The sequence below is a fragment of the Mirounga leonina genome, unplaced genomic scaffold (assembly GCF_011800145.1).
Source record: "Mirounga leonina isolate KUSES-001 unplaced genomic scaffold, KU_Mleo_1.0 Mir_126, whole genome shotgun sequence".
Classification (NCBI taxonomy): Eukaryota; Metazoa; Chordata; class Mammalia; order Carnivora; family Phocidae; genus Mirounga; species Mirounga leonina.
The window spans coordinates 24,520,280-24,543,761 of record NW_023270314.1 but is presented as its reverse complement, the minus strand read 5'-3'; the positions used below and the strand labels follow the sequence as shown (position 1 = coordinate 24,543,761).

Genomic DNA, 23,482 nt, shown 5'->3' with positions numbered 1-23,482 from the left:
CTCTTTCTGTTCCCTTGCCTAGTGCTGATGGCAGGGGAGATTGGCACCAGGTCACCTCCCCTGTTGTGCCTCCCCACCTTGTTCCCCACCTTATCTGGTGGCGGGAAGCTGGGTGCAGTGAGCTCCAGGAACCCCATCACCTGAGTCCCTGCAGAGCTTGGTTTGGTAGAGACAGAGGGGTTGTGGCTCTTGCCCTGGGGCTCTCTCCCCAAGTCTCAGACAGACACGTGGATTCAGAAGCCAGACAACTTTATTGGGGGGGGGTGGCCAGGGGAGGCATGGCACTTTTAGTTGTGAGCCTTGCATGCAAACATATCAAGGGATGACGTGTCACTTCTTCCCAAAGCGCTGAGGGGCAGCCAGGCTCCAGAAGGGGGAGCTGAGCCCCTCTCCAGCTCGGGGACTCAGCTGTTCGCTGCTCCAGGAGCCCCGGGAGGTTGTGCCAAACCTTGGGAGAGATTCATCTTCAACTGTAGTTCCTTTCGGCACCTCCCTTCTCGAGCCCCCACCCTCCCCTTTGGCTCCTGCCTTGCCCATGTCCCTCTTAGACTCACCTCTGGGGCTGAAGCAGAAAGGCTGGGCTCCGGCTGGGTCTCTGCATGGCCTGGAGCAGGGAGCGCACGAGTGACCCAGGGATCTGGGCCTCTTGCAGTGGGTGGGGTCCACTATCTTCCTCCTGTGGTTCAGGGGCATTGGGGAGGGAAGATGGGCAAAGGCCTTCATTTAGTTCACAAGGGCAAAGGAGTGACTTCCAGAGGCCAGTTGTAGGAGGCTGAGGAGCCACTTCCTCGGATGTGTGGACCCACTGAAGATCCTGGCAGCCAGAGTATTTGAACTGAGAGCACAAGTCTCAAGCCGAGATAAAAAAATGGTGACGTGGGGGCGTGGGGGAGCGCCTGGTTGGCGCAGTCGGGTAAGCGGCCAACTCTTGGTTTCGGCTCAGGTCATGATCTCAGGGTTGTGGGATCGAGCCCCACGTCGGGCTCTGCACCCTGCGTGGAGCCTGCTGGAGATTCTCTTCCTGCCCTCTGCCCCTCCTCCCACTCTCTTTCTCTCTAAATAAAATCTTTTAAAAAATAAAAACAAAGAGAAATGGTGACACGGGGATGGGGTGGTAACTTACCATGAAGACCTGGTCTCCTTCGCCTCCGTGCCCCGGTCCCCTGGCACAGCCCCAGTGTGTTCGCAGCAGCACCAGCAGCAGCACTGCGGCCCGCCCGGACTCCATGCTGCCATCCGCCTTCCCGCAGCCATACGCGCCTCTTATCCCTGCTGTGGCCCGGTCCCCCCACCCCGCAGCAGCCTGAGGGGGAGTCCGGAGCAGGCAATGGAAAGGCACCGCTCCATCAGGAGCCGCCTGGGATCCCCTCCCATGGCACTCCCGGGACTTCCTGCTCCCAGCCTCCAGCCCCCAGCCCCTAAGCCTGGAGTTACAGACTTTATTAGATGCATAAATCCTGTCTCCAGAGCTCAAGAAGCATCATTAATTGCGGACGCTTTGTCAGAGCCAGGCCCTGGGGGCCTTCAAGAACCCCCAATCCCTCCACAGGTTGGAGAGCTCCAACTGATCACCTCCTCTCTTTCCTAACTTGGAGAATAAAAGCATAGAGGAAGTCCTGTCAAGAAGGTCTAGGCACTATGTCTTGGAACAGAGGGAAGGTAGGAAGAGCCACAGGGTTAGAGCGAGCCAGGATGACCCTGCCTGGTCCCTCTCGTGACTGTGGCTGCAGTCAGGGTCACCCAGACCATTCACACCCTTGCCGATGTCTGCCTTGGGGGGGGTTAAAAATGGAATCACTCCTCAGATTTGCCTGTGGATAGAAAAGTGGGATGTAGGAGGAGACCAAAAGGTTTCAGAGCTCACAGAAAGTGGGGATCGCTTCCAATCTTTGTAGACAAACCCCGTGTTCACGGGAGAGCCCTGCTCAGGACCTGCCCCCCCCCCCCCCCGGGCTTCTGGAGCCAGCCTCTGCGGCTGAAGCACTGCTGCCACCCTGTGGCCACAGCTCTGCACTGTCAGAGCCGGCCATTTCCTTTTTCTGCTCTGTGAAGGGTGAGGGTAGACGGAGGTTCTTAACGCCCGGACTCTAAGGGGTCCCCGAAAGGCAGGGGCAGGATCTGGGGTTGGTATCTGGTTTCGTCCACCTCCTTCTAGTCACCCTGCCTGGTTCTGACCCGTTAGGGCAGGTGACAAGAATCTTGGCTTTTTAGGAAAAAATCATTTTCCCTCAAGAGAGGAGGTTTTCCTTCTGATCCTAGAATCCCTTCCTCAGCCATCACTGCCCCCCCACCCCCTGCCCTGCCACCCCCTGTGTGGTTCTCTAGCCTATGCTGGAGAGGTGCCATGGCATCAAGAGCCTGTGGATCAGTCTTGGGCAAGCAAGCTCTCTAAACTGCAGTTTCTTCACCTAAAACATGGCAACATTAAAAGGAACTACTTTCTAGGGTAAAGCATTATTTGAGATCCTTTTTGTAATCCACTCAGCACAAGATATGGCACAGAGCAAGCGTCCTCAAAACATTAGCAGTGCTGATCCTTGCACACATGAGCCCCAGCGAACTTTCCATCTGCTGAGACAGTGATCGGGCAGATTTATCCGGGCACCAAGCTGGTTTCCATCTCCTGTGGCCTCCACCATGGGATTCAGTTTGCCCCATTAAGTCACGGAACACTGCACATCTTTCATGTGTGCAAGCCTTTCACATATTTGAAGACAGATGTCCCTCTTCCACTCTTTTCTTGTTAAGGGGATCCCTGCTCCCTTTAAAGCAAGGCATCTAGAAACCAATTTATAACTTTGGATAGGTAGGTTAGAGTGGCTTTCCATCTGGATGTTTTAGATACTAATCCGGCCTAAGCTAGGGTGAACCCTTCTGTATGCTTTGTCCCCCAGCTGGTCCCAAGCACAGAACCTGACGCTCCTCATCACTAAATCTTGGAATTTCACTGCTTCTTAAAAGGGATGATCCAGTCCACCGGCAGATGGTTTTTCTGTGGGAAATGGATCCTGTACCACTTCTCTGTTCTCCCCTGACAGAAGTCCAGAGGAGCAGGGTTGTGAAGGGGTGTGGGCCTCTAGATTGCACAGAGTGGCTCTGGGCTCAGACAGAGCTGTTTTCATCCCAACTCCTGCACGTCACCGTGTGCCTCGGGCAAATGTCTCAAACTAAACCTCAGTTCATCTTAAATGAGGCAACTATTCCTGTTTATCAAGAGGTTGCTGCGAACAGTAAATGACTTAATGAATACAAAGCATCTAGTGTTCCATCTAGCAGAGCAGCTAATAAATGTTTGCCACCCTGACTCTCCTAGTATCTCTGATCATCAATTACAAGTGGACCTGAGCTGAGGCTCAATTCAGCAAGGGTCTGGTCTAGCTAACTCCCTATGTCCAGGAGGGAGGGGACCACTCTCTCCTTTGGTAGGTATAGGCACACCTTGGAGATATTGCTGGTTCAGTTCCAGACTACCACAATAAAGCAAGGAACACAATAAGGAGAGTCAAATAAAATTTTTGTTTCCTAGTGTATATAAGTTATGTTTACACTATACTATAGCCTATTAAGTGTGCAATAGCATTATATCTGAAAATAAAAACACAATAATGTGCATACCTTAATTTGAAAATACTGCTTAGGGGCGCCTGGGTGGCTCAGTCAGTTAAGCGTCTGCCTTCGGCTCAGGTTGGGATCGCAGGGTTCTGGGACCGAGCCCCACGTCGGGCTCCCTGCTCTACGGGGAGAGCCTGCTTCTCCCTCTCCCTCTGCCACTCCCCCTGCTCTCTCTTGCTCGCTCTCTCAAATAAAATCGTAAAATAAAATATTACTTAAAAAATGCTATCATCTGAGCTTTTAGCAAGTCGTTATTTAAAAAAAAATTTTTTAAAGTAAGCTCTACACCCAATGTGGGGCTTGAACTCAGGACTCTGAGATCAAGAGTCCCATGTTCTACCGACTGAGCCAGCCAGGCACCCTGCAAGTCATAATCTTTTTGCTGGTGGAGGTTCTGGCCTTGATGTTGCTCACTGCTGAGCGATCAGATTGGTGGGTTACTAAAGGGTGGGGTGGCGTGGCAATTTCTTAAAATTGACAATGAAGTTGGGTACATCAATTGGCTCTTCCTTTCACAAACGATTTCTTTGTAGTGTGTGACACTGTTTGACAGCTTTAACACACAGACTTTTCAAAATTGGAGTCAAACTTCTCAAACTCAGCCGCTGCTTTATCAACTAAGTTTCTGTAATACTTTTTTTTTTTTAATTTTAAGTCATCCCTACACCCAACGTGGGGTTGGAACTCACAACTGTGAGCTCAAGGGTCGTGTGCTCTTCTGACTGAACCAGCCAGGGCCCCTATAATATTCTAAATCCTTTGTCATTTCTAGTCTTCACAGCATCTTCACTAGGAATAGATTCCATCTCAAGAAACCACTTTCTTTGCTCACCCATAAGAAGCAACTCATTTGTTCAAGTTTTATCATGAGATTGCAGCAATTCAGTTACATCTTCAGGCTCGACTTCTAAATCTAGTTCTCTTGCTATTTCCACAACTACAGTTACTTCCTCCACTGAAGTCTTGTACCTTCAATTTGTAAAAACAACAAAACACACACACACACACACACACGCACGCACGCTATCTTGTTGCAATAAAACAAGATAGGCCTGCAGTGGGAATGAGTTAATTATTCTAGAACTTGGGAAACTACCCTACCTTCAGTCTCCTCTCTTCCAAAACATCTCAATCTTGGCTTTGGTATTTGGCTTTCAGCAAAGACCAAAGAAATACTTACTTTCTTACCCTTCTCTGGAACCCCATGTGCTCCTGACCACAACACAGTGAAGATCACCACTCCCTTTCCCACTGTCCTCCAGAGACTCAGTTTCCCTACTTGTGTCAATTATTGCAAACACCAACCGCAAACAGCTTCCGTGTCACTCCTCTTCTACTGAGAAAAATTCAGAGGCACCTGCTACCTCCTGGTCAAATTCTTCAGCCTGGCTCACTCTTCTCACCTGTGCTAATTATCTAGGGATACAGATTGCCCTACCCCTCGCCATAGTTCCTGACCATTACCTGTTTTTCTTGTGACTCCTACCTGCTTCTAAACAAGCTCCACCCCTCATTTCCAGAGCAAGCTCTTCCCCACATCCACAGAACTGGCAGAATCATAGAATGCTTCACTTTCTCTCTGTTGTCTATGTGTGCACTCCCCCAGTCATGCCAGAAACTTCCTGAGAGTAGGGCTTGTTTTGGTGTTTGTTGGGAAGAAGGAGGGGACAAAACACTGAAAGAGAAGAGGCCGCTTGCCTTCAGACACCCTACCATCCCCTATCCACATAAAGCGCAAGAGTTCTGCAGTGAGGCTCCCAGGATGCCGAGGGCCCTTGTCCCCAGGGCAGTGCACAAATCTGAGCCCTGGTCTCTGTGCCTTCTTTCATGTTCTGTAATTTATATAAACCACCTACCTTCTTTAGGCTGTGTCTTCCTGCATAAGAAGGAGGGATAAGAATCCCTGCTCCTTCTGTCCTCAGAAATGGGAGAGCAAGGAAGAGCACAGACATGAAAGCCCAATGAGTTCCCAGAAAGAGCGGCCAATGGGACTTGTAGATGAGAGTACTGAAGCATTAGACATAACAGTGGTTCTCTTGATAGTTTAATGTTATATTTGCAGCATAAATAAGGCACAATATATGTCAGGGCGAGGGGGAGCGGGAGAAGGCATGGCTGGGGGGATAACTGCTGGGTGGTAAGGGGGATTGGAGAGGGGAGGAGGAGGGAGAAGAGAGTGAAGCCTCTGCCTCAGCCCGTCCCAGGAGATTGTGAGAGCCTGCTCACAGGGATCATGCTGAGTTGGGTGGCAGGGAAAGGGACGAGACAGTTTTGTAACAAAACAGCCTGTAGCACTACATCCTTGCACATGTCAAAGTCCACCCCTGGGGACTGGAGGAGACCCAGACCCAGAGTTGCGTTTCTTGATGAGATGGAGAGGCGCTGCTACATGTCAGAGAGATACAGATGAACAGAGATATAACCATAGATACACACGGCTTTCTTGCAACAGATACTATGTAAGGAGGCAGCAGCCTCAACTGTTGGGGCTGGAGGCTCATCTCCCTGCCAGAAAGGGGTGTGTAGATGTGTGTGTGTATGTGTGTGTGTGTGTGTGTGTGTGTGTGTACAGGACAGCTAGAGCTCCAGCCAGTCCTTCCTGTAACAAAGAATGTGGAGTGACCAGTCTGCAAGGGAATATGGGACAATTCCTGTCCAGACCAAAGCAGGACAGGTTTTAGGAGGAAGTAGAAGGAAGACAAACCTAGATTTTGAGATGAATGACGTGGTTGTTGTTTTAATGGGGGTGGAGAGAGGGACTGGAGGAAATGGAAAAATGTGTTAGTGCTCAGGCAGAGGATGGTACTTAAAATATCCCTGACACCCTACAAGGATGTCCCAGCTTGCCCCTAAGGAAATGGTTCTCACACTTTAGTGTGCATTAGAATCACGTGGAGTGCTTGTTAGAGCCCAGCCCGAGTTTCTGATTCAATAGGTCTGTGGTGGGGCCAAACGTGATGTCTAACAAGCTCCCAGATGCTGGTGCTGCTGGTGCCATACCGGTCCTGGACCACATCCTGAGAACCACCACCCTAAGGGAAAGCCAACGGAACTGGTGCTCCTAGCCATTTCTTACAGCTGAAACAGCACTCACCAGTAGCTAATGGTGGTGAGACAGCTCTGTGCTACCAGCTCCCCATTAAAAAAATAAAATAAAAACCCTAGCAGCTAAATACAAACCTGCACCTACAGAGGACATAGCCGCCTTAACCTGCCCTACTCTCCCCAGCTTCTTCTCAATCTGGGGTAGCATTTTACCCCAAAGAGCGACGAACGACCTGGTAACGGGGTGGGAATGGTGGCCAGCAGCTGATGCTCATTCCTGCTGGGCCACCACTCAGGGGTGGGTGGGTGGGTGGGGATTTATGTCTGTGTACATGCATGTGTGCAAACACAAACAGAGAGAAATCAGTTCTATACTATGAGAGGGATGGTTAGGGTTGTGGGAGGCTGAAGTAGGAAGGGGGATCCTCTACTCTGCCTTAGGACCCTCGCCTGTCCTGTTCCTCCCTCCGCCCCTGTCAAACAAAAGTCTAAAGAAAGCAGAAAGAGCATATCAACAAAGGCATATGTGATATAACTAGGAGGACTGGATTCTAAACGGACTGGTTATGAAATTAAAGAAAAAAAAAGAATACATTTCCTTCCTGTGTATACAATGTACAATATTAATGAAAAATAATGATTTGGGGATGGGAAGGAAGTCATGAAAGAAAGAGGGAGCTTTCGGGGGGAAGGGCGGTCTCAGGGCTAGCACCTTTAAAGGAGCCTCTCAGTGTGGAGCACGGGAGCCTCAGAAACCACAGGAGGAATATTTTGGTGTCTGCTTGGTGGTTCAGGCTATAGACAGGGCATGGTTATAGTTAAGTACCCTGTCAACCAGGATGGGTGGTGCTGGAGGGCAGTGAATCAGGATAGGAGCCAAGAACAACAGAACAGGCACAGGGGAGGCGGCAAGGTGAAAGAGGTTCAGTGAGGCCATCTCCTTGTTTACCACTACCAGGAGTATATGGTCTAGTGCTCAGGGCCAAGGAGAGGAGTGGAGGCTGAAGGAAGCCAGATTTGGGGCATACAACCAACAGGGAAAGAGTAAGGGAGGGCCTATTTTTCTAGCTTTCTTTAGCAGTGAGGGAAGCTTTCCCAGACTTTTCAATTCCGAGCAAGCTTTCTTTGAAAGGACTAGGACAAAGTCTGCAAGACTGCAAACCTGGTCTGGTACCTTTCTCTATGGCCTTGGTTATCTACCAGCTGTCTCTCTCAGATGAGGCGGGAGGCCGGAGTCTTGTGTTCACTCAGAAGAGTCCCAAGGCATCCATACTCCCAGCTCCTTTCAGAAAGTATCTTCCCTTAGGCCCCTAGAAAGGCCATGGTCAGTAAGAAGGGCTAAGTGACACCCTCCATGATGTTTGGTTCTGGTCCAGATGAGTTTGGAAAGCAGAGGGGAAGGGGAGTGGCCACAGGGCTGGCAGCAGTAACAAGGTACGTGACATTCCCCTTAACTATGACAGAGTCTCAGGATAAGCAATAGTCACGGACCAACTAAAGAGTGATCTAGGAGGTTCTGTCCTGCCCCTTCCTACCGCTTTACTACTTAGGTTCTGGCAATGCCCCTCATTTAGGTCCCCAATAACTTCCTACCAATGAAAATGAAGTAAGGACTCAAGAGAATGAGACGTGGGGACTAAGAAACTAAATAAGACCCTCTAAATAAATTAGCTATCCTACCCAGGGACAGACAGACAGACAGGACTCAAACTTCCTCCAAGGCCAAGCAGTAAGGCAGGGCATGTGTGCAGTGACAAAAGGATTCTTATCTTGAAAAACACTTGACTAAAGTGGGAAGAAAAATAGTCAAGGGTCTTACGAAGGCTCCTTAGGAGCCATAAACTCAGTCAAGCTTTAGGGCAAGGCTGCTGGTGGGAAATCAAGAAAGTAAAAAATGAAACACAACTAAAGCAGAAGTCCCAGGGCACAGCCGTCTAAAGGAAAAGTCCTGAGTACAAGTTATGGCTGTGAACTGTTAAAGGCAAATGAAGTCCCTGGAGGTGGTAAGTGGCATCCTGACCATCTGCCATGCCATTTGCTAGATTGAGTCACCTCAGGGGCTGTTCCTGTTGGGTCCTGGGTGGTAGAGGATGAGAAAATCATGTTTTCTCTCCTTTCTCTTCACCAGGTGTGTCTTGCTCAGCACCGGCTCTGAGAAGCAGGAGGGGAAATTAAAACAGACGCAATTGAACATGTCCTCTGCCTGGCTCACCAGTGTATCATCTATGAAGATGGGAATCTTGCAGCTTAGAACGTTCCCTCATTCCCCCATGACAGCCAATTCTGGAAGACAAACTAAGAAAGGAAGCTGGCAGTTATTCTGTATGTAAATTTAAGATGGAGGTAGGAGAGAGGGAGAAAAGGACATTCTTGGCTTGGGCAGATGGCAGAAGGTGGCTCTGGGACAACTGGAAGGGATTCATACTGACAGGCTATTAAAGCTGACCTATCTATCCACAGGCCTCTGGCTTTGGATTGCTTCCTATGGCCCTGGTAGAAACTGCATAGTTCAGAGCCAAAGGAAGATGAGAAGTCTTAATGGGGAAGAAAGAGGGACAAGAGGGATGAATTTCTCCCCCTGTAACCTAACTCCTCACAGTAAGAATGGCTGAGAGCAACAGTCACCAATTTCCCAGGCAGGCCAGACCTTCACCAAACAGGGGTCTTCTGCTGAGATCAATACTGCACCTCCTCTTTCCTGCCTCTTCCCATCCTACCTCATCCTCAAGAAAACCCACTCAGGACCCTGGCTCTGATGCCTCAGAGTCGTGGGGCCAGGCCTCTGGGGACACACTGCATCTAGGGGGGCAGAAAGCAGAGGAGAGCTGAAGAAATACTACAGGAGCAGAGAGACCTAGCGGCTAGCCTAGGAGCCTGGTGAACGAGAGAAGGGAGATCCAGGGTGAGGGACACTTGCGAACAGAAGACCCTAGCCCAGAAAAGAAGACAGCTGGGTGAGGCTGGGAGATGGGAGAAGAGCAAGGAAGTGCAAGAGTGCCTTACACAACAGCTCCAGAGGGCTGCACCTGGAGAGAGACAGAGGCAGTGACCCGGGCAGGGGAACAAAGAGGGAGAGGCAGGTGCGGACAGACGACCAAAAGGAGTTATGTATGCTTTGGCCAGTAAACTCTTTTAAGACATAAAGAATCAATCCAGTAACCTGACAGAACGAGCGTCAAACTCTTCTGTTCCTGCCTGCCCTAATGATCACTGCAGGAGGGTGGACTGCGGAGGAGGCAGGTCAGCCAGTCACACCCGGGGCACTTTCCCTTTTCACCAACGAGCAAGAGCTAATAAGGCCACAAGATGATCTTGCCAAGGCTTAGTGGTAGGTGGAAAGGGCCCCACCAGTAGACTGAGAAAACTCAAGACACAAAACGAGAGACCCAAATAGCTCTGGAAATAGCTGAAAAAGGACTAAAATTCTTGGGGTTTTGTTTCTTTCTTTTTGTTTTTTTGTTTGTTTTTGGGTTTTTTTGGTGGCAGGTAGGGAGAAGGACTAAAGTTTATGGAAGAGCTGGAAAATACTGCTAATTCATACATCAAGGGTAATTTTACATTCGCCATAAATGAATGTTTGAACTAGACTTCAGGAAGGGGGTAAAGGGATAAAATAAGCAATTAATGGGAGACCAAGTCCTGAGCCCACTGGGTGGCTGGGGCAGGCCAGCGGGTGACCTGCCATCAATACTAGCCTCCCTCTACCTAGCAGGAAGTGGCGTGCTGCTAAGGAACAGGAAGGTAACAGCCATGGCTTAGTGGGAAGAGAGGGAACTGAGAAACCCAAAATCTAGCAGTGCAAGGGTTAGTGTTAAAAGAGACAGGTACACATGCACAGGCAGGGGTGATTGTTCGGACCATCTGGAAAGGCCTTTGGCTGTGGGTGCATCAGAAACTGCCCCCGTAGGGGATGATCTATGTGGCTCTGGGGCTGGGAGGCTCCTAGTACAGGTATTAATGTACATGACCATGTGGCTGAAAAGCCCTGCATCTGTCCGTTACTCACAACACACAATTTCCCCCCCCCGATGTTGCCATGTCCAAGGCAGACGGGAGGCGATACGATGACATCTCTCTTGGCTCTCGGGCGGGCGAGCTCTGACCGGGGACCTCTCCACCAGGGGAGGCATCATCTGCCCGCAGACTGGGACTGTGGGGTCATGATCACATGCGACTGTATCGGCATGCTCAGTTCTGTCCTTTGGCTGGCCATCTGAGTGAGGACCGAGGTAGCTACAGCTTCAGCCGCCGAGCGAACACTGAGGCCATTGCTAGGGGCTGTTGCTGAGCTGTGCTGAATCACAGGGGCTGGAGAACCCGTCGGCTCTGAGCTTTCTTTGGGGCTTTCTGCCAGGAAGGAAGACAGAGAGCAGAGAGCAAGTGATTAGAAAAGAGAATGGGGAAACAAGCAAGATCACCTTGTGCCATTAATTCTAAAGGAGCCCAAAAGGAAAAGGAAGCCCCCATCATTCTGGGGGGAAAACTTCCCAGAATCTTAGCTTCTAAGCCACGAAGGGGCTAGGAAACAGGAAGTTGTGAGAAGGGACGCAAGAACTAGGCCCCAATTAATCTATCTATCTCAGTAAAGTAACCCCCCAGCATGTTAATTACACCGTCTGGTTTCTGCGTCTTTGTGTAGTTCATTACCCCTACTGGAACACTCTTCCTTTCAGTCATGTCTTAAAAGGTGATTTATTTAAAATAGATTTTTTTTTTTTAAGCTATCCTCTCTGATTAATTCCCACAAGAATTTAATCATTCTGTTATTTTTTATGTTCTTTTAGCATGCACTTGCACCCCAGGGAAGCCTGGTAAATATCAAGCTCACTCAGATGAGGTTATGAATGACCAGTCCTTGGCCAAGGTTCAGTTAATACAACAAACTACAAAGAGGCCTGTTGGATCCTCCTGACTATCAATTAGCTAGGCATTAATGATTGAAAACATTTATTATGGGCTACGCCACTTCACCTAAAGTGATGATAACACTTTACTGATAAACACAAATATCTGAGCTGCATACAAAGGTAACTCCATGTGGCTCTGCAGTCAAGTTTTATGAAACATCACACAGCCTCCACAGCTGCTTAAACAGAGATGTGTGGAATAAATAAGGGCCAACAACCAGTGGTTGTATTTTTCATTCTCTCCTGATGAATGTCTGAGTCTCCTTTCAGGATTCAAATATAACCTCTTCTGTGAAACCTTCTTTGTTTTGCTCATGAAATTAACTACCTCATCGCTGGTGCTTTCAGAGCACACATTCATCTATTCATCATTTTACTGAGCATATTCCATGTGCCAGCACTGCGGTATATAATGAATAAAACAGGAGCCCTGTCCTCAGGAAGCTCCCACTCCAGGGGCTCTTTGACTGGGCTATCTGTGCATACCTTATTCACAGGCTGACATGTTTATCTCCTCATAACTCTGAGTCTCTCAGAGGTACAGTGTGTCATTGGCCTGAGTCAAATACCTACCACAGTGTCTACACCACACAGCAGGAACCAAATACATCTTTGCTGTAACAAATAAGTAGCTTAATGGGTTGCCTGCCCCTCAAAAGTTCTTGAAGGGATTGAGCAGAAAACTTACTGTATATCAATATCATACTGATGAATACTCAATCCTTGCCTTCCTTTCCCCATCAAAAGGATTTGAAATGTTGATCACTAAACTCCTGGAAACACTTTCTTATCCTGGTTTCCAGAATGCCACACTCACTACTCAGCTTATTTTCCTCCTGCCTTCTTGGTGGCTCATTCCGCCTCATTTGTGGGTTTCTTCTCCTTTCTCTGACCACTAAATGTTGGAGTACCCCAGAGCTCGGTCCTGCGACTACCTTTCTTCTTTCTGTCTCTGCTCTTTCAATAACGAAACCATTTCATCTGGTTTTGTGGCTTTAAAAACTAACTACATGCTGCTGACTCCCAGAGTTGTATCTTCAGCCTTTTCTCTGAACTGCAGGACCATATCACCAGCCTCCACTTGATACCTCCGCCTGCAAGCTTCTTAAGTTCAGCTTGTCCAAATCTGAGCTGCAGACACACCTCCTAATCCATTTGCTTCTACACTTTCCTCTACTTCAGCTAATGGCAACTCCACTCTTGCAGTTGCTCAGGCCAAAAACTTTGGTGCAGCTTTTGATTCTTTTCTCATATATACCACCCCATCTGGCCCGTCATCAGACCCTGTCACTCTAACTTCAAAATATACCCTGAATTCAACCCCTTCTCCCCATTTTCACTACCACCATCCTGGCTCAAGGTTCCACCACCTCTTGCTCACATGATTGCCACAGACTCCTAAACGGACTGCTTGCTTCTGCTGTGCACTCCTGCACTCTCTAACAGAGTGATTCTGTTCAAATGTAAGTCAGACCAGTCGTGTCACTCTTCCTCTAAAAACCCTCTAATGGCCCCCCATGTAGAGTAAAAGCCGAGGTCCTTACTAGGACTGATGAGGGCCTATATAAAAATGTTCCTGTTAGCTCCCCTACCTCATCTCCAACTACTCTCCATCCCCGGTTCTCTCCAATCCAGCCTTGATGTTCCCAGAATGTGCCAGGTGCATCCCACTTTGGGTCTTTGCATTTGCTGTTCTTCCCGTTGGCAGTACTTTTCCTCCCATATAAATGCATAGCCAGCTCCGTCACTTCCTTAAAGTTTTTATTCAAAAGCCACCTCATCTAAAATTTCAACCCTGCTGCCAACATTTCATATTCCTCTTTCCTGTTTTATTTTTTCTTCCAAGCATTTACTCTTATCTAATAGACCATATATTATACCTATTTATCTTGCTTATTGTCTGTCTCACCTACTAAAATATAAGCCCCTCAAGGGCAGGGATTTTAATCTAATCTATCTGGCTTCCTATTATATCCTCAGCATATAAAACAGTGCTTGGCAAAGAAGAAGCTCAATCAGTATCTCCTTAATGAATGAATGTATCCTGAAGTACATATTAAAATTAAAATTTAAATAGAGATGTTTAAAATGAGTGATGTGGTTACTCTTTTTCTATGCGAACACATCTCTGAAATGATAAAAACAGTTAGTGGAAAAATAACTTAATATATCAAAATTTGACAGCCAAAATTTCTAGGAATTTATTAAATTTGTAAAGGAAAATGTTTTATTAGCTTTCACTGTCCATAAGCAAATTATTCACAGTAATTTTAATTTCAGGACTGTGCTTGTCCCGAGCACGACTCTATGACCATCTCTTTCTAGCACTATTTTATGTGTGCACATAGGTTACAAATTAAAACCACCATGGGTCCATCATTAGAAAGATAAAATATACCCCCATAGCACAATGCTTAACAAACGCCAATGTATCATCTATTGTTTATATTCTCTTGAGGCCAAGATAGCGTCTTTGGAATAAGAAAGACCTAGATGGGAATCTTGGCTCTGCTACTTCACCAACTGTGTAACTTCAGGTACATGACTATTCTGAGTGGTTTTATTGTATATAAATGGAGGCAATATCTATTTCATGAGAGAATTGGGCAGATGGTAGAGGGCCTAACACAAAGTAGGCACCTGATAAATATTGCTACCCTTTATCTCCCATGATAGATAATTAGGATAACTCTGTATGGTTCTGAAAACAAAATTATTTTGTAGGACTGGCTGTTCCAGAAAGGCTGCTCATTCATCAGTGTGGATCCCTCCAGAACATTCAGAATGGGATTATAAAATTATAAATAGTTGAGACACTCGGTACATGCAGTTTATTGACTGACTACCCTTGCTTAGGTTGTGAGCCACTCACCTAAATAGCCTTGGGTCTTTTTCTGTAGTGCAGTAACCGGGCAGTCTTTATGAGCTAACAGTAGCTGTTTCAACTGAGCCACCTCATTGCGTAGCAACGTGACTTCGTTCTGAAGAGGGAGGGAAGAAAAGAGTATCAAGAAAATGCACCCTCCACCCCTGTGCCCCCAGTGGCTGTCCCCACGGTGAGGACAGAATGCTGCCTGGATTTTCTCCCCTGAATCTGGGAGACTCCTCATCCCGCAAGGCTTCAGACAGCTCAGGGCCAGTACAGTCATGAATTCACTGACAGGAGCTGCTTACAGTGAAAAGGAGGGATTTATAACAGAAACATTATTCCTATTTAGGATAAACATAATCATACCAAAATTAATAATGCATATGTCCTCCGACTAAGAAAGCCTACTTCAGGGGTGCCTGGGTGGCTCAGTTGGTTAAGCGACTGCCTTCGGCTCAGGTCATGATCCTGGAGTCCCTGGATCGAGTCCCGCATCGGGCTCCCTGCTCGGCGGGGAGTCTGCTTCTCCCTCTGACCCTCCCCCCTCTCATGTGCTCTCTCATTCTCTCTCTGTCAAATAAATAAATAAAATCTTAAAAAAAAAAAGAAAGCCTACTTCCAGGAATCTATTTAACAAAGCTACCTACTCAAGTGCATACAATGTTAACTATAGCACTGCTGTTCTGGCAAAAAATTAGAAACACTGTAAATACCCATACCTTATAATATAACCATGCTACAGAATATACTACCATAGAGCTATTAAAAAAAATGAAGTAGATTCTCTAGACAGATGGCCAGATCTCCAGGAGGAGATACTATCAACCTAGTTATGTTAAAACACACAGCCCCTCCCTGACTACCCCACAAAAAGTATAAATGAAAAAAATATTTAGAAATACATGTATGTTTGGTAGGTACACACCAAACTCATCCACAGGAAAGAATAAGACTGGGAAAGGCATATTGAAGAAGAACTTTGGTTTTGTTCTATACACTTGTGTGTGCATGTAGGTATACATATGTTATATACATAAATATATTCATATATACCTTTGAAGTGAAATCTTATAATAAGTTATCAAAAGAAGGGAAAATAATATTCAAGAAAATATCTGGATTATAATTTTTCTATTTGTGCTTGTGTGGTTTTTTCTTTCTTTCATTAAGCTGCATTATCCGGGGCAAATACATTTCCCTTTGGGTACTCCACGACCCCAGTTGGATTCGACTGATGACCTAAAAGAGTACCCTGGGACAATTAATCTAATTTCCTCCATCCAAATGGGTCTGTGGATGATTCAGACTCTAGCAACAGGTTTGGGAGTAGATGGTGAGTCTTTTCCAACCCCTGGGGAAGAGATTTCAATTTTGACAGTTAAGAGTTTCTTTCTGCATTCTTCCTGGCACATCTTCTGGAACAGTCCTAATTTAGAGTTATCATCTTCTTTTATACTGTTTCACTATTTTCTGATTCAATCTCAGTTTCCAGATTCATCAATCCCAATAACCACCCAGGGACCCACTCACACTCAGCTGAATGTTCTGAGAAGTGAGTTCCTCTGCCTTCTTCTCGAGGGAGGACACCCAGAGCTTCCGTTTTTGACGGCAGCGGGAGGCTGCAGCCCGGTTGCGCTCCAGAAAACGCTGCCGCCGTTCATCAGGATCTTCATCCACTGTGCGTCGCCGTCGCCCTCCCGTGCTGGGAGTGGGCTGGGCTGGTGAGACCTGGGGCCCAGAAAGAGGAGTTACTTGAAGGGAACATCAACCCTTTGCAAATTAAGCCTGATGTCAGGTAGGTTAGTAAGCTCTGGTAAAGATCTGGTAAAGGGATGTACCAGTCTCTGCAACCAGAGCATGTCTCATCACCATGCCCCTGAGTTTCTTTCTCTTTTCTCTGCCTCCCCATTTCCTTCCAGTCTTCTCAGCCCCAAACTTAGATAAACCACAGCTCAGGTGGAAATTGATTATTTCTGAGACAGACAGACAAGATGAAGCTAGCGTCACTTTTTGTTTCTTAACAACAGGGAATCTTCCTGTAGGAGGGGAAACCGTAATGGGGACTGGGTGTCGGGGGAATTTTTAGGGAGACAGGAATAAAGATATTTGAGAATCACTGATTTGGACAAGCAATATATACAAACAATTGAATGCTACAACAAGTTTCAGAAAAGGAGGAAAGACTTTACTACTGGTGAGATACTGGCTATCATGGAGAGATATGGATTAGTACATTCTTTTTTTTTTTTTTTTTTTTAAGATTTATTTATTTATTTATTTGACAGAGAGAGACACGAGAGAGGGAACACAAGCAGGGGGAGTGGGAGAGGGAGAAGCAGGCTTCCTGAAGAGCAGGGAGCCCGATGCGGGGCTCGATCCCAGGACCCTGGGATCATGACCTGAGCCAAAGGCAGACGCTTAACGACTGAGCCACCCAGGTGCCCCAGTACATTCTTATTTATAGTCCGTTATTAATCATCCTCAGCAATCACCCTCCCCACCTTGTTTGTCCTGTTTGTTTTTATGCAAAAAAACATTTTTAATCCCTTTACACACTGGTGATATAGGACAGCCTTTTGTCTTTAAACTTTAGGCTGACGTCCTCTGTCACTACAGTACTTCTGGATCATCTTCCCTTTCTATTAGCTGGTATGTGTTCAGAGAAGATAGACCAACTTTATAAGAGCAGGCAAAATTAAAATGTAGAGAGGCCAGCCATCTGTATAAAAGAAACTATATAAATGTAAAAACAATGCCAAAAACAAATTCTTCCTGGATCTGTTGCTCTTAGAAAATATCTATATTAGTAGTTCCCAAGGGCCAGAGCTCACATCAGTTGCATGAGACTAAGCATGAGCTTATAAAAAACAGAATCTTATACTCCACTTCAGGCCCTACTAATTCATGTTCTCCATTAATATAGATAATCAAGAGGTAATTTTATTTATTCACACTAATATTCTCTCTCCCAAAAGAAAAAATGGAGAAGAAATTTAAAACTCAATTTAACGAGCTGGAGGCCTTGGGTCATTGCTTCTCACTGTACTATGGAAGTTTATACTAATTCTCTTGAGACTTCAATTTCCTCTTTGTCCTGAGCTTGGCGGAGCACATGGGAAGACTGGCACTTTAGGGGGATGAGGAAAAGAAACGGTAGGTTCTGATTCTCTCACAGTAACTCAGCAGCTCATGCAGGGAAGAGAGCTGCAAGAACACCAAGGGAAAGAAGGGAAGAATGAGAAAGAAAGGGGTCAGCGGTGACTAAAAAGGAAGTCACGTCATTTTCTCGAGAGGGCAGCAGCACAACTCAGGCGAGGTGGCTCCTGCTTTGCCATTTCCAGGGACTGGCATCGGAGGGGGTTCTAGGAGGAAGGGCCAGCTCCGCTTCCAACACGAAAACTCAAATGAAGGCTTTAGTTGTTGGCCACGCTTTAAGGCGGCATATGGCCGTTAAATGTTAGGACATGTGGTGGTAACTGACAAAGCAGGTGGTGACATCAGAAAAAGGGGCTGGACAAAGATGTAATTCTAGAAACCCATCTCAGGTTGTTGTCACCTGTCCAGTGCAGATACTACAAAAACTAAGGCCTATTCAGTTTTCAAAGAAACTTATTAAAACTGAGGCTTCCTTGGGAAAAGAACGGGGCATACAAAAGGGACTATTCTGGCTTTAGTAAGACTTTCATTTCTCCGTGATAAAAAGGGATTAAATTGATAAGGAAAAGGTGTTCTATTATGTCTATTTACTAAGCCATCTTAGTACTGTGACACCCCATTTTACTCATATATTGTTATTACCTAATTTTAGCTACAAAACCTAATCAGGTAAGTTTTTTTGGTTCTTGTTTTTGTCTTTGTTTTGGTTTGTTTATTTTCTGTAAGACTTAACACACGGGAAAGAGACTAGGGGAGCCTCCTTTGGTGCACAAAGTGGTTTGAGTCAGGTTCTGTCACATTTTAGAGGGTTTTGCAGATACGTCATTCACATATAGAAAAAACCGAAAACCAAAAATTGAGAACTCTTCTCTGCCAGCTCTGCATTCTCCAGCTTGTCTGATGTAAATGTAACAGAAGAGTAGATAAAGACTGGTGCATTCTGCTACTGTCAAACTGTTAACAAGAACCAAAGCACAAGAAGATGCCGAGAAGACTGAAACCCGCTCTTTCTGCTCCTCGAAAACCAGACGTAACATAAAGTAACGGTGACACAGCAGGCTCCCCCGTCCAAGGGCCCAACTGACCTGTGGCTGGGCAGGGGATGGGGCATCAGGGTGTTGGATGAGGAGCTGGCTCTGCTCAGGACGGGCCGTCACCATGGTGCTGGCAGTACCCACCACCATTCCACATCCACCATTGATTGAGGAGACTTGGTGGGTTAGGGTGGCTTTTAGTCTCTGTAGGGAACAATAATAAAAAATTGCTTGTCAAGGATAAGATTCTATCAAGGGTGAGAAGAGAGGGCTTAGATTTTAATACTGACCTTATAGATCACTAAAATTTCCACATCAATTTGCCCTTAACAGAGGAATTAAAAAAAAATGACAGGGAGAATGTGCACCTGGATCCCTAACATGCCTACTCTGTTCCTTGGCTATCATCCTGGGCACAGTTGGAGGGTGGGGGTTGTTGAAGTAATAGAGTCCAGATGAAAGCTCTCTCCTGGAACCTGGCCAGGTGCTGGTTACGCAGCTATTCACCTCTTGGCCAGCTCTCCTGCCCACTCATCCACCCTCCATCTGTCACCCTGGAACTGAAACAGCAAGCATTCCACTCCAAACAATCTGTGCTGCCTCTTCACTGCCATGGTCTATGTACCAGGCTCTAAAGGTAGAAGAGAGGAGAGAGGAGTCATGAATCAGGGTCTTTTCTTTTCCAGACCCCACTGCAGGGTATCTTCAGCTTTGCAAGCCCCAGAAGGTTTCTTTGCCTGGCTCACTTGAAAAACCTAGGCTGGTAACACTTCTTTAGAAAGGGCCAACACTGCCCCAAGCTGGGATGTACTCACCATCTTGGCTTCTGATGGCATAGGGTGGCCAGAGGGAGAAATGGAACCACTGCTGTTAACTGGTGGGCCAGGGATACCAGGAATGTTGGGCACCATAGACACAGGTCTGGCCAGCTGGATTAAGAGGAGGAGGAAAAACCAGAAGGGAACATAATACTAGTGGTGGGGCAACAGCTCCAAAATGAAGTGCTTTGGAGACTGGCGTGTCAGGGCCTGTTCTGTGCAGCCTGTCCAGAGGGCACAGAGGGACAGCCTGGGAAACACCTTTCCCCACGGAGCACCACAGGGTAGGGAACCGAATCCTTCAGTGCTGTGACAATTTCCATGGGAACGGCTGGGGCTGTATCTTGAGGAAAGCGGTGGGCAATGTGGGAGGCGCTAAGCGCCAAGTGATATCAGCCAATCAGCAGGCTGGCAAGATCAATTCCTAGACCAGGAGCCAATTGTCCAGATGAGTCTTTGTCTAGTGTTCCGCAGTGCTGGATTGGCAGAGGTTCACAGAGAGTTTAGGCAGGCTGCCACGCTCAACCAATACAGACCAGAGCCCCCGTTTCCCTGGGGCGCATGTGTGTTTATGAGCATTCAGGTGGAAGGGAGGGATTAGTGTGTGGGCAGGGCTGGCTGCACCAACGACAGAGCTCACCGATATAACAGAAGGCATCTGTACCGGAGGCCCTGGCAGCACAGGCATAGTCTGTCCATTCGCAAGATGCATGACGAGAGGGAGGGAGCCAGTGGGAGACCTGAGGAGACACGAAGTGAAATGCTCATCATACAGACCCTTTTGTCTCTGGATCTTCCTCCTATAATTATAGCAGATTGCCCAGGCTTCTCTAGTTAGGGAAGCTACAGGGCAACACTATAAAATCTTGACACTCTCATGAACGTGGAAGAACCAGGGAATGCCTCTTACCTTACCTTACAGATGGACAGATGGCCAGAAATGGGAAGATCTTTACACCTTGCAAATTAAGCAAACATCACTGAATTCAAACGGGTGGGAAGCTAATCCTATTAAGATTTCAGAACAACGAAACAAACACCCTACCACTGGCATGTATAAATTCTGTCTTGCCTTAGTTGGGACTTGGGCCAAAGTTGTCATTTTGCAAAGCTGAATTATGTCATATGATAGCCAAATATGAGTAAGTTTCTCCTGTTCCTTTGCATGTACTGCTCTGCCTTGTCCCCAAAAGATGTCACTTTGTATTTTTCCTTGTGGGTCCAGAGAACAATAAGCTTTAAGAGGCTGAATCCTGACAACAACCTCTAAACCCATGGGTACCTGGGGACAGGAGCTCAAGTCACCTCATTAGGAAGTCTGTATGGACCACGCCAGGACTGAAGACAGACAAACAAAATTAGGGGTAGCAAAGACCAAGAACCCCAGACTGAGGGGGAACACCAGACTCAAAAAGATGACAATGGGTTTCAGCCCATCATTCAATAATGCCCTCCAAACCTTGTACATATCAAGGCCAAGAAGTAAATATACTTCCCTGTGTCGCTTCCACCATTATGATGAACTTCCTAAAGTTTTAAAGATTCTTCTTTTAGATCAAAGAAGTATTAAACCTCCAAATTCAGGAAGTATTATCCCCAAATAAATACTTACTTGTTTACTAATAAGGTAAAGGAGAGGTCTGCTTATGGGGGGATATTTTATTTTGAGAGACAATCTCACTGACTCATTTTCTTTGAGTATTCAAAAACAGTCCCTGTTTTGTTTTGTTTTTTACCAAGTACAAAAAGGTTCAGGCTCCACTGTTTCTCCCTGCTTTACTTACCCCAGCTGCCTGTTAGATGGTGGAGCCTGTGTGATGACAGAAGTTGGGGAGGGAAGGGTCGGGTGAAGTGGATCATAGCCCAAGTGGAGAGGTAGGGAGCCAGGGCGCACGATGGTAGGTGTGGGGGTAGAGATCACGACAGGCTTTGGGGCCACCTCCTGAGGAGAAGAGACCAACAGAATACAAAATGCTATAAGGGGCTGCTTATAGGAAAATATGTAGCTGGTTAAATGTAGTACACATTTACTGGAAAGAGCACTACAGTGACTCATGTAAATCATGCCCTAACTCTATCATGATCATGGACCCATACTTCACTCGCCCATTCATTAGGAATGCTGAGTTAAAGCTTTTTGGCTATCTCCCTTTCAGGGATGATTGCTATATGAATGAGATGAGAGTTGGAAAATCACTTGAAATCTTTATAGAAGCACTGTAGTGCCATATAACTTCCAAGGACTGTCATAATTTTTCACTCTTTATTCCAAATCTGATGGCTGAGTGTTCTCTGATCTCTAATGAAAAAAAGGCAGGGTGTAAGACTGGTGAGAAGGCAACCTAGTATCTCCTACAGACATATACCCCCACTCCCACCTTTTTATTTTAGGTAAGCTCTATGCCCAGTGTGCGGCTTGAACTCACGACCCTGGGATCAAGAGTTGCACGCTTTACTGACTGAGCCAGCCAGGCACCTCCAGATGGATCCCTTTAAAAAAGGCTATGGAAGAAAAGGCTATGCAAGTTTAAGGGTCATGTTGTAATAAAACAAACTGCTTCTCACTGTTAACTTGTTTGGGACCTCAGTTGCTAGTGGCCACACTGGCCCTCACACATCTCCCGACAACCTTTAGGATCTGGTTGCTAATGAAAAGGGGAGGGAGGAGGGACAATTGTAATGTTTATGGAAGAGGTAGTTTGGAGAAGTTATCAAACCAAATTTGGAGGGAGGTAAAATGAGGTATAGATGCTCTACCCACAGGGAACATTAAAATTAATAACCCCTGGTAGAGCAGTAGAGTTTGGAAAGAGGCATGAGGGGGCTTCTGAGGTTCTGATAATATCTGGGTGCTTGCTGGTTACACAGGTTGTAAACTTCATGAAAATTCAGTGAGCTATATACTCACAATTCATGCACTTTTCTGTATGTATGCTATATTTCAATAAATTTATGAAAAATACTACCTCATAAAAAGTTTCCTTTAAAAAAATAACACTCAGGGGCGCCTGGGTGGCTCAGTCGTTAAGCGTCTGCCTTCGGCTCAGGTCGTGATCCCAGGGTCCTGGGATCGAGCCCCATATCGGGCTCCCTGCTCCGTGGGAAGCCTGCTTCTCCCTCTCCCACTCCCCCTGCTTGTGTCCCCTCTCTCACTCTCTCTGTCAAATAAATAAATAAAATCTTTAAAAATAAATAATAAAATAAAATAATACTCAGAATTCTAGCAGATTTTCTCTTTGAGTCACTAGAAGCCTTCCTTCTAAAAGATTTTTTTCCGGGGCGCCTGGGTGGCTCAGTCATTAGGCATCTGCCTTCAGCTCAGGTCATGATCCCAGTGTCCTGGGATCAAGCCCCACATCGGGCTCCCTGCTGCACAGGAAGCCTGCTTCTTCCTCTCCTACTCCCCCTGCTTGTGTTCCCCCTCACTGTGTCTCTCTCTGTCAAATAAATAAATAAAATCCTGGAGAAAAAAAAAAGATTTTTTTCCAAAATCATTTAATGTCCAATTTATGAATTACATAATTTTTCTTTCCCACTTAATAACTGAAGTACAGGGGCACCTGTGTGGTGCAGTTGGTTGGGTGGCCGACTCTTGGTTTCAGCTCAGGTCATGATCTCAGGGTCGTGAGACTGAGCCCCATGTTGGGCTCCACGCCCAGCGTGGAGCCTGCTTGGGATTCTCTCTCTCCCTCTGCCCCTCCCCACTCCTCTCTCCTTGTCTTAAAAAAAAAAAAACCAACCCCCCCCACCAAAAAAACCCAAAATAACTGAAGTCAACATACATAAAGTACATTAATCTAAAGGATATAAATAAATGACTATATATGTAACATCAAGACAGAGCCCATTTCCAGCACCCCAGAAGGTGTCCCTTCCCAATCCATACCTTCCCTCATGAAAGTTAAACATTTACTTTGAGTTCTATCATCAAATAGTTTTGCCTCTTCTTGAACCTAATGTAAATGGAGTCATGTGTGTACTTTTGTGTCTGAATTTTGTTGTTGTTCAATATAACTTTTGTGGGATTCACCACATTGCTGT

The 23,482-nt window shown here is 46.5% G+C and overlaps 2 protein-coding genes across 6 annotated transcripts in view; both read right to left on the bottom strand.

The window, feature by feature from the left end:
• Positions 1–5: 5 nt before the first annotated feature.
• NPFF (neuropeptide FF-amide peptide precursor) lies at positions 6–1,938 on the bottom strand. Its single transcript, XM_035002521.1, has 3 exons — positions 1,124–1,938; positions 555–676; positions 6–448 (listed from the first exon to the last, which is right to left on the bottom strand). The coding sequence occupies exons 1-3, from the start codon at positions 1,226–1,228 to the stop codon at positions 331–333; spliced, it is 345 nt and encodes a 114-aa protein (XP_034858412.1). The 5' UTR covers positions 1,229–1,938; the 3' UTR covers positions 6–330.
• A 2,308-nt stretch (positions 1,939–4,246) lies between these two features.
• LOC118008782 (cyclic AMP-dependent transcription factor ATF-7) overlaps positions 4,247–23,482 on the bottom strand; it is a 105,399-nt gene continuing 86,163 nt past the window's right edge. For 3 of the 5 annotated variants that reach the window (XM_035002516.1, XM_035002513.1, XM_035002514.1), the window contains exons 6-12: positions 21,226–21,383; positions 20,082–20,181; positions 19,439–19,552; positions 18,675–18,827; positions 15,964–16,161; positions 14,437–14,545; positions 10,787–11,004 (exon numbers count right to left, since the gene is read on the bottom strand). In XM_035002516.1, the coding sequence (XP_034858407.1) occupies positions 10,787–11,004; positions 14,437–14,545; positions 15,964–16,161; positions 18,675–18,827; positions 19,439–19,552; positions 20,082–20,181; positions 21,226–21,383 (1,050 nt within the window). Of the gene's footprint in view, positions 11,005–14,436; positions 14,546–15,963; positions 16,162–18,674; positions 18,828–19,438; positions 19,553–20,081; positions 20,182–21,225; positions 21,384–23,482 lie in introns of all 5 variants that reach the window. The other 2 variants (XM_035002512.1, XM_035002517.1) reach the window with 1 other exon arrangement.